Genomic DNA, 13,323 nt, shown 5'->3' on the forward strand with positions numbered 1-13,323 from the left:
ATAGGATAACGAGCCTTATGGATAAGGGAGAAGCAGTGGATGTGATATACCTAGACTTTAGTAAGGCATTTGATACGGTCTCGCATGATATTCTTATAGATAAACTAGGAAAGTACAATTTAGATGGGGCTACTATAAGGTGGGTGCATAACTGGCTGGATAACCGTACTCAGAGAGTAGTTGTTAATGGCTCCCAATCCTGCTGGAAAGGTATAACAAGTGGGGTTCCGCAGGGGTCTGTTTTGGGACCGGTTCTGTTCAATATCTTCATCAACGATTTAGATGTTGGCATAGAAAGTACGCTTATTAAGTGTGCGGACGATACCAAACTGGGAGGGATTTCAACTGCTTTGGAGGACAGGGTCAAAATTCAAAATGATCTGGACAAATTGGAGAAATGGTCTGAGGTAAACAGGATGAAGTTCAATAAAGATAAATGCAAAGTGCTCCACCTAGGAAGGAACAATCAGTTTCACACATACAGAATGGGAAGAGACTGTCTAGGAAGGAGTATGGCAGAAAGAGATCTAGGGGTCATAGTAGACCACAAGCTTAATATGAGTCAACAGTGTGATACTGTTGCAAAAAAAGTAAACGTGATTCTGGGATGCATTAACAGGTGTGTTGTAAACAAGACACGAGAAGTCATTCTTCCGCTTTACTCTGCGCTGGTTAGGCCTCAACTGGAGTATTGTGTCCAGTTCTGGGCACCGCATTTCAAGAAAGATGTGGAGAAATTGGAGAGGGTCCAGAGAAGAGCAACAAGAATGATTAAAGGTCTTGAGAACATGACCTATGAAGGAAGGCTGAAGGAATTGGGTTTGTTTAGTTTGGAAAAGAGAAGACTGAGAGGGGACATGATAGCAGTTTTCAGGTATCTAAAAAGGTGTCATCAGGAGAAGGGAGAAAACTTGTTCACCTTATCCTCCAATGATAGAACAAGAAGCAATGGGCTTAAACTGCAGCAAGGGAGATTTAGGTTGGACATTAGGAAAAAGTTCCTAACTGTCAGGGTAGTTAAACACTGGAATAGATTGCCTAGGCAAGTTGTGGAATCTCCATCTCTTGAGATATTTAAGAGTAGGTTAGATAAATGTCTATTAGGGATGGTCTAGACAGTATTTGGTCCTGCCACGAGGGCAGGGGACTGGACTCGATAACCTCTCGAGGTCCCTTCCAGTCCTTGAGTCTATGAGAAGCGGCTGGCTCCTGGCACTCCAGCCCTTCTGCAGAACAGGAACCCTTCCGGGCGGTTCACGGGGTTAGGGCATAGGGACTGGCAGGCCCCGCTGCCCCTGGGCAGGGAAATGGAGGAGCGAGAGCTGTGATTAGCTCTTCCGTTGTCTGGTTATTCTCTGCAGCTCTGTGGGTTCAGGCCCAGGTGGCTTATGGGGCTTGGTCGGCTCTGGTTCTCAGCTGCTGGGCCGTGTCCTGGGTTTGCCCCAGTTGGGCTCCTCACCCTGGCCGCATTCTGGATGGCGCATGCCTTGCTAGGCCAGGCTCCCTGCTCAGGGCTCCAAGTGCCTGGAGTAGGGACATTCCCTGTGGAGAGATGTGGTCTATGCAGCCACCCCAGGCTCCTGAGGAACAAGAATCCTGACTCCAGCTCTCTTGGAGTAGGCAGTGAAGGCGACGTGGGGTCCTGCTGAGTCCCTGGGGCTGCCCTGCGCAGCGCTGAGCATGAGTCAAAGGGTGCGGCCCTCCTGTCACCAGTGCACAGAATTGAGCTCAGGCCCCTGAGCCTTCTCCAGCTTAGTTCTGAGCCCGTGCAGCTCTCCGGAGTGGCCTGATGTCAATGCATGCACCATCCCTTGCCTCCTGTTACCCCCGCTGGAATCTGGGCTTTTTGCCCTCCATCTAAGGAGGATTGGTATGCAGGGGGTGGGAGTTCATCAGTGCAGCTTATGTATACATCATCTTCCAGAGCCCTAGCTATGTGCAGACTCCTTTCCCTCACCGAGTGCCCCAGACCGTGTCCCTTGGGGTTTGTGCCTTTCTGCTTCTGGGGCCCGTTTAGGGCAGGTAATTTAAACATCCTATTGCCCCCTCCCCCTCTCTAGCTGCTGGGATGAGAAGTGGAAGGGGGATCTCTTGCCTGATCATTCTGTGCATGTGATCTGCAGCCCTGTATGGGTGGGGCTGGCCTCCAGCATCTGCCCCTTTGCACTGGGGCTTTTCATGGCCCGTCTCACCCAAGGAAGGAGGAGCAGGTTGCTGGGTGCAGGTTGGCCAGGGAAGCAGTGTCTCCCTGTAGCATCCTGTCTGTGTCCCGAGTGTTGGGTTATGGACTCTCTCTCCGCTGAGAGGAGATGGGGGCTCTCGCCACTTGCCTTAGTTCTGAGGCTGCTAGCCCCAAAGAGGGCTAGCAGCCTCAGCCTCCATCAAGAGAGAACCTCATTCACGTGTGAGGGGCTGGGTCTCTGGGCATCAGCTAGGGGCAGCTGCTTACATTGAAGGGGAGGATGCAGAATTAACTTCCCTGCAAAACCTTCCTCTGCCCCATGTGGGTAGGAAAGGGCGGGGCTTGTGTGCCCCATCAACCCGAAGCCATGCAGCCTGGCCCCCTCTCTCGGCCCAACTGAGGGGACCCTCTGGGCAAGGGGCTGATGCTGTTTAAGCCTTTGAGGTTCACAGGGCTGGCCAAGTGTAGAAAGGGGGCTCCAGGCTTTTCACAGGGGCATTGCTGGGAACAGTGCCTGGGCCCATGGGCCCGAGTGCTAGAGTAGGCCACTGCAGCTGAGCGAGTGGGACCAGAGTGGTCACTTGTGTTGCTAGATCTAATGACTGTGCTGGCCAGTAGCACCTGTCATGGGTTTTAAGGTAACTGCACCAGCATTCCCTTCTGCCCCTACCCTCCTTGGTCTTCTCCAGGAATTCCCAGCCACCTCTCATGTCTCCAGTCATCAGCTGTCTCTGGACCTGTGTTTTCTGATGGGGACAGGCAGGGACCTGTGTTCCACTCCCTTCTGAGGGGGGGGACAGGGGTTTACGGCTGCACAGCTCTGTGCCGTACGCTGCAATGTCCCCAGCAAGCCGCTCTGCCTAAAGGCCAATCCCTGGGCTTGCTTCCTCTCCCAGGGCTATGAGCAGTGTGTTGCCAGCAGTCACAAGTTACCCCCGGCTCTTCTGAACAAGCACTTTTATTCTTGCGTAAAAACCCTCGTAAAACCAAGGAAAGTGCTTTGCCGTGGTCTGATGCTTGGGTGAGGTCACCTATCAATCTTATGGGGCCCTGGTAAGTCAAAATCTCCCCAACCTTCCAGAGAGGTTTGGGGTTCCCCGGGGACAGAAGGTCCCTGTCCATTTGCTGAATCAAAACGAAACCCTTGAGTCGGTTTAAATGCAGCTCTTTCCTTGTCTGTTGCTCTGTGGGGACCCAGTCTGAACCAGCACATGTCAGCCTCCATCTGGGGGTGAGGTGGGGGTAGGAATGGACCTCTCCGCAGGTGTTTATAACCTGAGTGATTCACCTTAATCATCCCCATCTGTTTTTCATTCCTGGTGGAGCTGTGGGAACCCTGCCCCTGGAGTTGGATGCGGTTCCTGGCCCACTCCGGTACATCAACCTAATATCACATGGTCCCCAAAGCTATGTCATGTGGTTGCAAAATCTGTCGCAGCACCAACCTGGAAAGCGCAGGGCTGGCCCTTCTCCTGCCCTACAATGCTGTGAGCATCCTGGATGGGCCCTGATTAGCTCTATCTCCCAGGGCTCAACCTCGGCCTCCCCCCTCTCTGATGAGAGGATGCCCAGCAGCTGCATTTTCAGCCCCTGCGTTGTCTGTGGCACCAGCTCTGGATTCCTCTCCGCATCAAATGATGGACAAATGGTGTCTGTGGGAAATACCGTCCCCTGCATTGCTTTTACCCTGCCACAGGGATCCCACCCTGCCCTGTGTGAGCAGGCCCTCCCCTGCCTGCATGCTGCAGAACCCCCTCCCGACCCCCAGCATTCAGCAGCAGCAGCAGCTCCCTGGCTCCATAGCCCTTTGGCTAAGAGTGAGTCATGGGAGCTGAAGGGCGGTCGGTCCCCATCTGTCAGGGGCCCAGGCAGCCGAGTGCGGGGGAGTTCCCGGCTCTGCGCTATGCCCTCCCCATCAGGCTGCACTGGGAGTAGCTGTGTGGCGGAGTGCAGGGAGGCTGCTCATACCAAGCAGTGCCGTTAGCATGCTGAGCACGCCGGCGCTGGCCGTAAATGCCTTTGACATTGGATAAAGCCAAGCAAGGAAATTGATGTTCTTTTCCATCCTATTAGCAGGGCTTAGTTCTAGTGAGGAGAAAATGATGATTAAAAGGGTCAAGTCCTCTCTGCTTCAAACACCCCGTACCTTGGACACTGTGTTTCCTAGCGCAGCTCAGGAATGTTCTGGTGGGGCGAGCACAGTGGGAGGCTGGAATGTGGGGCACTCTGCACAAACAACCGCTTTGGGGTGGGGGGAGCGTGGATCCTGGGGCTGTTGCCTTGGGGAGGGGGGAGCGGCATGGGGTTTTGCTGCCTGTGGGGGTGGGGCAGCTCTACCCTCGTCTGTGCTGGGCATGCACAAGAGTCCTGAGAAAAGACAAAGGAGATCTCCCCCCACCCAGTCATGGCAGTTGCACCTGGGGCCCCTAGTGGGCTGCAGCCCCAAGCCTGGCAAGTGCTCTTGCTGCATCTTTTGTGCTGTTGGATAAAATCATCATCCCTGCGGTGAGCCTTTGCCGTGTGAGCAGGGAGGGAGTCGGGCCCCTGGAGGGGTGCAGAGAAGGTGAAGGAGGCCAAGCGTGGTCTCTCGGCAGCAAGAGGAGCCAGGGCTGATGGCAACAGTTGCCAGCTCAAGCAGCAGGGAGTAGGCAGCAGCAGAAGATGGCCAAGGATAGCACAGGCTGGAATTTGCTAGATCTCATAACACACACACCCCCTTTTGGGGTGGGGTCCAGCCACTGCTTCACCCTTTGGTGCCCAACTGCACTCTGCTGGTGGTGACGTGGAGGAAATTCTTTCCTGACCCTTGTGGTCAGCAGCAGATTCCCTGAAACTGGGGATCAGCTCCCCCTTCCTGAGATCTGTAGCAAGATGAGAGGTGACCCCTTTTCTGCAGACTCCTGGAGCAGCCGGCGGGTTGGAGGGATGCACTTGTGGAGAGGGGAGGGGAAGGGTTCCCTGGATTTGGAGAGGTTCCTGCCTGGGAGGGGAGCCTGGCACAGTGCAGGGGGGGGGCTTGACCTTGTCCCCTTGAATCTTTTCCTCACAGGTCAGCAGAGTCTTGCGGCCGGGAGGCCGTTTCATCTCCATCACCTTCGCCCAGCCGCACTTCCGCAAGCGCCATTATGCCCAGCCCGCCTATGGCTGGTCCCTGCGCCACGCCACCTACGGCAGTGACTTCCACTACTTCCTCTACGTTATGTGCAAGGGCCAGGAGCTGTCCCCTGCCGACTTGGTGCTGGGGCAGAGACTCCACGAGCTGGCCTGCCCCGCCCGCCCGCCCAGCTTCCTCCAGGCCTTGGACAGCGAGGATTATCTCAGTGCTCTTGAGCTGTGAGCGGGAAGGGCCTGCCACTCTTGTAGCAGCAAGGAGGGCCTAACCAGCCGGTGCCAGCAGCCAGTGCCAGATTCATGGGGCTGGGTGACAGCTCCTCTAATCCAGTACCTTGCCTGTGGCTGGCAACAGGAGCCCAGCCCATCCTGCCAGGCACCCGGGCACTGTGAGACCAAAGGGAACGGCGTTTTGCAGCCAGCTCAATAAAGTCAGTTTCTCTCTAGTCCCCTAGCTCAGCCCCTCATCCTGGTGCTGTCAATCTCAAGGTTTCTGCATGTGGGTATGTTCTCAAGGGCCACCTTGTCCCAGGACCTCTGACACCCCTGCCTCATGAAGCTCTGGCCTGTGGAGGGGAGGGATAGCTCAGTGGTTTGAGCATTGGCCTGCTAAACCCAGGGTTGTGAGTTCAATCCTTAAGGGGGCTATTTAGGGATTGGAGTGGAATCTTTTCAGGGACAGGACTGGACTAGATGACCTGTCAAGGTCCCCTCCAGCTCTGTGAAATAGGTACATCTCCATATTAGACTACAGTTCCAAGCGGCCACTGGGGTCAGGCTGCCTTGGAGGACTGTTGTGTGTACAGCTCTGCTCCCGCCTGCCCCTCCATAGCAGGGCGGCTGCAGCCTGTTCCTCCAGCACCAGCCATGGGGTTGACACAGGGAGCGCCTCACGTCTGGCTGCAGAGCCCAGCGGGAGAGGAGTGGAGTGGGGACTGGGAAAGCTTGCTGTAGCACCGCCAGCCCATTGCAGTGTGCACGCTCCGTGGGGCTGGATGTGAGCAACACCCGAAACCTGCTGCAGTTCTGCAGGGAGCCAGGGGCAGGCCAGGCGGAACCGGGGAAGAGCTGGCAACGGGCACTTGTGTGGGGAGGCTCAGGTTGACTCAGCTCCCAGCGCTCTCCCTCCCCGCCCCCAGCTCGCTGGTCTTTGTGTCTGGTAATGAAGCTGCCAGAGAATCCCTGAATCATATTAATTCCCTCCATCCATCTTGGGGCGGGGTGGGGGAGGGGCACTGGCCTCGCGCACGCTCATGTAGATTTCGCAGCAGTGCAGAGGGAAAGGGAGGGATTTCAGCATCCGCCACAAGCAAATCGCTCTAATCCAGCTTCTGTGCTCGCATGATTAGGAAGCATTATGCCAGCGAGAAAGGGGCAGGATTCCCAGCTCCCTGGGGAGCTCTGCCTTGCTCAAAGGCTCTTTGTGCAGCTCCCCGGGCAAGGAAACCTGTGGCCTTGCTGGGGTTGGGGGAGAGGGTAGCCCTTGAATTGGATTGAAATGTTTGCCCTGTTGTTTTCCTAGGCCATGTGGCCAGGAATAGTGGAGGAGGGGGAGAGGCTGGTTATACCGTGCACAGTCAGGGACAGATGGGACATGACAACCTACTGCCGCCGGTCGCTGGAGTGAAGCCGGCTCCTGGGCTGGAAGAAGCCACGATACTGAAGTCACCAGGGGCTCAGGTCCTGGAATTCAGGACTCATAGTTGCTTGGTCCAGCTGGCTGCCTCTTTTGGGGAGAGGGTGAATTCTGCCCAGCATTGCTTCAGTTCTGGGCTTTGGCCCTGTGCCCCAGTGTAGAGAACCCAGCCCTTTCCCTGGCATAACTGCTTGCTCCACGGATAGGAAGGGAATTCGCCCTCCTTGTCCGGTCAGCCTTGACTTGCATGAGCCCCTGTCTCCTGGGTTGGGAAGAAGATTCCACTTCCACCATGTCAATTGCTGGCTTCCCCATCTCTTCCCAAGGCTGCCTCTGCCCTGAGGCTGCCGTGCTTTCCCACTGCTGTAGTAGCACAGGTGCCGTTCCTAGCGTGTCCTGGGGCTACAGGAGTCTGAGCAGGGCGTGGTGACGTGGTAAAAACCTCAGCATGGGGTTTACAGTAGGACTCCCCCAGTGGGGCCTGCACCACCTGCACTACAGCATCAAGCATGGCTGGGTAGGCATGGCTGAGAACCACCCCCATCCTCCTGTGCATTTGCCCTGTCCTCCAGGTTGCCCCTTCACCCGCAGAATATCGTTCAGTGTCACTGTGTGGCACATACAGGTTTCCAGGGTAGTTCAGTCCTTGAGTGCATCAGCTCCTTCTGCATTGATGGGAACCCTCCCACAAACAACTCCCTGAGGTTAAAGTGGGTCTGACCCCCCGCCTTTGCTCAGTCCCAGGTTCTCCCTAGGGAGCCCTCATGCCACCCTGTGGAGTTAGCTTTCTTCACTCTTGTGCTGCTCTCCCTCGGCTGGCGGGGGCCTACGGATCAGTCCTGCTGCTTTGGGCTGTCTCTGTGCAGCAGACTCACTTGCCACATGTATGTGGGAGCTTGTAAATGTCAGCACCCTCCTTGTTAGTCATCTGGCTGGCTCCCTGTACGCACACACCTTTTCAGCTCCTTGGAGATGCTGCAGCCGCTGAGTCGGAGCTGCGGCACCAGATTGGCTACGAGTCCCTCTCCGCCCACACGTGTCTGAGAAAAACTATTATGTTTCCCAGTGTTTATATTAGCTCTGCATAAAATTTCTGTGCATGAAATCTTTAATGTTGCTCCTGACCTAGATTTATCTGTGCGGATAGAATGAGTGGAAAATGCATTTCACTTTTCAGCTGCCACTTTGGGAGCAGTTGAAGTTAATTGGGTTGATTCTTTCCCATGTGGTCTGCAAGGCTTGTGTAGAATCCATATGGAATGGGCAGAGTCACCGTGAAAGCCAGGGGTGGCTGGGGGGAACCGTTTTTCCTGAAAGTTCGCCAATTCGCTCTGGAAAGTTCACCGGGGTGATTTGGGGATCTCAGTGCAGTTCCAAGTGAAGAGCTGTCTCCATAGAAGACTCCATTAGTCTAATTTACAGCATCATCGGCTGCATCATTGGCAAACCTCAGGGCTCAATGAGTGCAGCTGGGCAGCTCATTCAGAAGAATGAGTAATCTCAGGGTGATGGGTTTGTGCCTCATGTTGGGTGCAACTCATTATTGTTAAAAGGGTAGCGCTGACATTCTCTGGCCTGTGTTATGCAGAAGGTGAGACTAGATTCATTTACTGGATCCTTCCAACCTTAGACTCTCTTGAGCCCTGCAGAGCCAACTCCCCTCTAGCCCCGGGAGCTCCTGGTCCAAGCACAGTAGTGAGGCAGTTGGGGTAAATTTGCACTGATGCAGCCTCTGTTGTTTGTATTTTGGTAGCATCTGTGGGCCATGATCAGGTCTTGGGGTCCCTTTGTGCTTGGTGCTGTATGTACACGATGACAAGGGTCCCTGCTCGAAGGAGCTATTGTGTGGCCAAATCCAGAGTGTGTCTAAGGTGAACAAGGTGGGACTATATCCCAGCACGAAGTGCATTTAAAAAGCAAAAAGAGCATTCCGCAAAGCAATTCAAGAGGCTTTAACTGATTGGACAGAATGGATCCCTCGTTACATTCCCAGGGGACTGAAGGCAAAAGCAGGCAGAGGAGGAGCTGGCATGAGAGGGGAGCTGGCACTACACCTCTTTGGGCTCAAACACCCCTGTTCCTGCCACCACCTGCGCCTCCCGCTGTCTGGTTTGGCTGCCTCTGATTTGTGTTCTGGCTCTTTGGGAGGGATCTGTGGGTGGGTAGGAACTAGAGTAAGACTGAAGGTGCCAAGAGCATCACCTGCAGAGAACATGCCAGAATAACTGAACTTGTGAAATCGCAAATGGCTCCTGGTCCCCCAAAAGCAGAGACTCTTTCTGGCTGGGGCACCTGCCTCCCTCCAGCTTGCCTGTTTGCTAGAGAACGCCTCTGCAACTCGGAACGTGATGGGAGCCGCAGCAGCTGAGCCGTGGGGCCTGGCTGTGCAAGTGCAGAAGTGTGTTCTGGCTGCTCCCTTCAGGCATGGGCAGGGCCCAGGGACGGCTTTGCTCTTTGGCAGCTGCCAGAGCTGCCACCTGTGTCACCAGAGGCTGATAGCCCCACAAGGAGGCAAACAGACAGTGAGTCAGAACCACTCTCTCACTCGCTGTCCTGGGACACGGAAAGCCTTGTGCGGGGTGAGGCCGTGGAAAGCTGGGCCTTGGCTGTGGTGATGGGTGGGGTGTGATGAGCCAGCTGCCAGGCGGAAGAGCAGGGACCCTTGAAGGCCAGGCCATGGCCACTATGTCAGGAACCAAGGATGGGCACAGTCAGGAGTTAACTGGTTACAAATTGCACACGTCAGTTTGAGCCCAAGCAACAGCCTCGGTGCCATCACAGCTGGGTTTCCACAGCCGCAGCCAGCATGCCTCACTCTGCTCTCCAAGGATGCTCTGAGCAGCTAGCCCGCAGGACCCCAGAAACAGCCACCTGCTCCAAAGACAAGGGGGAGGTTTGTTCTGGATGATGGGGTTCCTTATGCAAAACCCGTAATCTCTCTGTCTGGGGCTACAGTAGCTGTTTGGGATCACCGAGCCCTTCCTGGGACTGTCACTTGTGGCTTACCTCTGGCTTATGCCACCTGTGAGACACTTCTTCCCTGCAGGTGGTGGTATCCCTGGACAGAATTGCGACTTCAGCATCTAGAGAGATGTCCTAATGCTTCCAGCTCCCTGGCTGGGAGTGACCGAGGAGCGCTGAGAGCTCTCCAGCTGCCCTTAGATTAAGCCAGGCTTTCAGCCAATGGACTTCATATTTTTTTAATAATTATTTGGCATCTCATGAGTGACCAGCCCCAGAGGGCCAACTCCTTAGCAGGTGTAAATCAGCATTACTCCATTGAGGTCAGTAGCCCGGTGCGGATTTCCAGCAGCTGAGGCCCTGACCCACAGGATTCAGTAGCACAGTTTGGGCTGGGCCGGACTCTTTCCTTGCTGGCAGGGTCACAGTGCAGATGCCTTCAAGTTACCCAGTGTGACTCCATCAAATTCCATCCCTCCGGTGGCCCATGAACTGATCTGCCTGCTGGGAAACTGGGCCCCTTTGCTAGGGGGCTGGCCAGAGGTATGAAAATGGATAAGCTCCGATGCGAGTGAACAGGTTGGGTAGCATGTGGTGGATTTGAGGGGGAAAGCAAACTGCTCAAGCCCCTGGCCTGTTAGCAAGGATTGGGGTAGGCTGGGGGTAGATGCCTGTGCCACCTCGAACATCCAGAAGCAAAGGGAAGGGTTCTCCAGCAGCACCTGGCTGCAATGCTGGCAGCTAGAAAGCTGCAGGAGCTGGGTCACTCACAGGCACCCTGAGCCTGTGAGGCCCCCCCCACTAGTACAGGGGTACCTAGCACCACTTGGCTCCAAGCCCATCCATCTCTGAAGCCATTGTAAAGAGAATGTTTGGCAAAGCCTAGCTTCAGCACAGGGCCTACGCAAATAAACACGTGAACTGACAGTGTCACTGGCCTATTGCGAATGGTCTGTGTCTGGAGCCCGCTGGCGGGAGGTATGGCCCGGCACTTTGCAGTGTCAAATGCCTTGACGTGATGCTGGCCCCAGCATCCTGCATGTGAGGGGAGGTGACTGCTCACCGTTGCCTTTCGGTAGTTCAGCCAGCCTTGGGGTGGGGGATCCGGGGGGGTGCTGTACCAGCATCACTAACTGGCCTTTTGTACAATACTACCCGGGGCAGGTGATGGCATTTAAATGGCACTCTGGGCTGGAAGTAAAGGGGAGACAGTTTCTGGCTCACAGGGGGACGTACTTTGGTTCTTGCCAGGATATGCTCTGCACAGGAACAGGTCTAGCCAGATCAGCAGCCTGGTGATGTGGTAAAACAGGGATCTGCACAGTGCCAGCCTCTTCCTGTCCTATTAAATCTCTGGGCACAGTTGCCATGTTATAGGAACTTTTTTCCCAGTGTGCTTTTTGGGGACTGGCCCTTTAAATTTAGCAGTGACATGCGATTGCAGCCCTAAAGTAGCAATCTGGCACCTGGGAGCTGCTGGCAGCCTCTCTGGGAGGTGAGGCCCTGTTGTTCCCCCGCTTCTTAATGCTGAGGAGAAAGCAGGTTTCTCCAGACCCCTTACTCCTGGGGGAGAGAGTCTTGTGTGCGGAGCAGGACCCACAGGGTCTGGGAAAGTGCACTGGGGGACACCTTAGTGCACAGAGTTATGGGGGAGGACTGGGTTTACAGGTGGCCTGATCAAAGCCGTACCCATTCCCACAGTAAATTACCCCTGTGCTTGGTCCCTTCCAGGAGCCAGACCGTGTGCTGGAGCTTGCAGCCAGCAAGGAGTCGCTAACCATTAGTCTTACGAACCATGCTTTAAGCCTCACCAGCTAAAAAGTCACGATGGGGACAGAGAACGCGCAGGGAAGGGGGCTGTCGGTAAGTGCTGAAGGCTGGGGCAGGATGGGCTTTGCAAGAGGCTGGGGGAGTTGGCTTCCTCTCCTTGCCCTTGTGAGGGGTGGGGGGAGGTTGGGCAGGGGGGGAGCCTGCTCTCAGGAAGGCAGGTTAGCTCCCATCTCACAGTGCTGTGCAGCCCCTGGAGGGGAATCTCTTCATCCCGCCAGCCCAGCGTTTGAGCTGACCCAGGCCTCACCCAGTCAGCTCTGTGGGAAACCCTGGCAGAATAGTCCATGGAAACCGACGGAGGTCTGCACCAAGTCAATCGCATTACTCAACACCCCTCTGTGTTACGGCAGCCCCTGACAGATCAGGCTGCAGAGAGGCTCTGGCCCTTCCTCACAGGTGCTGCTCTGTGAGGCTAGCTCTGGGCTGGGCTTTGTTTACACTGGTGCATGTTGGGTGACCTCTGCCAGAGAGAGAAACACCTGCACTCAAGCAGAGGGGAGCTGGTTTCCTTCCTCTCTTTCACCCTCTTGTGGCTGGGGTTTGCCGCTTTGCCAGACCAGCTGGGCTGAATCAGAAATGCCCTTGCAGCTGTATTAGTTAAGGAACCTTCTGGGCTGACCTTGGGTGGCAGGGGCAGATCTGTTCCCTTGTCCCACAGGTTCAGATTTGGAAACAGCCACAACCAAGGCTATGAGAAGCAGCAGCAACTCTTTATGGTTAAAGAGTGGGGGCTGTTTGTACTGGGGGGAACCTGGTTCCAAGCTTCCCATACTCGCATTGCTGATTGTAGTTTGCATAAGATTAATAGATTCTAGGACTGGAAGGGACCTCAAGAGGTCATCGAGTCCAGTCCCCTGCCCTCATGGCAGGACCAAATACTGTCTAGACCATCCCGGATAGACATTTATCTAACCTACTCTTAAGCCTTAATTCCATTGGGCTGTGAGCCCTGTGTGGGAGAGGCTGTCTCCCTGTGTGGCTGGATAGGACCCAATATATGGTGGGCCTGGAGAGTTTACACCCAGGTAATTCTATGGATGGTAATCCAGATTTACACCCATGTCAGTGAGAGGAGAAATGGTCTCTCTGGCTGCTACCAGAGTATAACTCATACTAGCCCATTAGTGCTGGTCACTCAGCCTGCAGCTTCCGGCCTGGGGAGGCATCTCCCATCTAGGAGCCTCACAAGCCTGTCTGGATAAAGGACATCAGGTCCAATCCTACCCCATGGGGAATTGAAGGGGCTTCCCCCCGACTCACGCAGGGTCAGTGGGAGACCAAAGCGCCCGTGCTGCAGGGAGCATCCTGTGCAAGCATTCGGCAGCTGGAGGAAGCCCCCTGGTACAGGCAGGGACTTTGCCATGGGCTGTGGTCGCCACTAGAATGTTCTTTGTGGAAACAGCCCATTAGTTTGAGAGATGCAGTCGAATGGGACCCCTGCAGATCCGACTTCAGAACCGGGGCCTTACATGGGCTCCTCAGGGCAGGGGCTGGGTCCGCTCTTTGCTGATGGTGTGAATACTTCAGTAGCAGTCACTGCGGGGAAGGCCTGTCCCAGTGCCCCCTGCTCTGCACTCCTGTGACCCCCTGCAGGCAGGTGCCA

The 13,323-nt window shown here is 55.3% G+C and overlaps 1 protein-coding gene across 1 annotated transcript in view; it reads left to right on the forward strand.

Moving 5' to 3' along the window:
• The window catches only part of EEF1AKMT4 (EEF1A lysine methyltransferase 4), a 33,498-nt gene extending 25,435 nt beyond the window's left edge, over nt 1-8,063 (forward strand). Inside the window, exon 3 of the mRNA XM_030575873.1 lies at nt 5,232-8,063. Coding sequence (XP_030431733.1) covers nt 5,232-5,519 — 288 coding nt within the window. The 3' untranslated portion in view covers nt 5,520-8,063. The remainder of the gene's footprint in view (nt 1-5,231) is intronic.
• The last annotated feature ends 5,260 nt before the right edge of the window (nt 8,064-13,323 follow it).

Source organism: Gopherus evgoodei, chromosome 9 (assembly GCF_007399415.2).
Source record: "Gopherus evgoodei ecotype Sinaloan lineage chromosome 9, rGopEvg1_v1.p, whole genome shotgun sequence".
In the NCBI taxonomy this organism is placed as follows: Eukaryota; Metazoa; Chordata; order Testudines; family Testudinidae; genus Gopherus; species Gopherus evgoodei.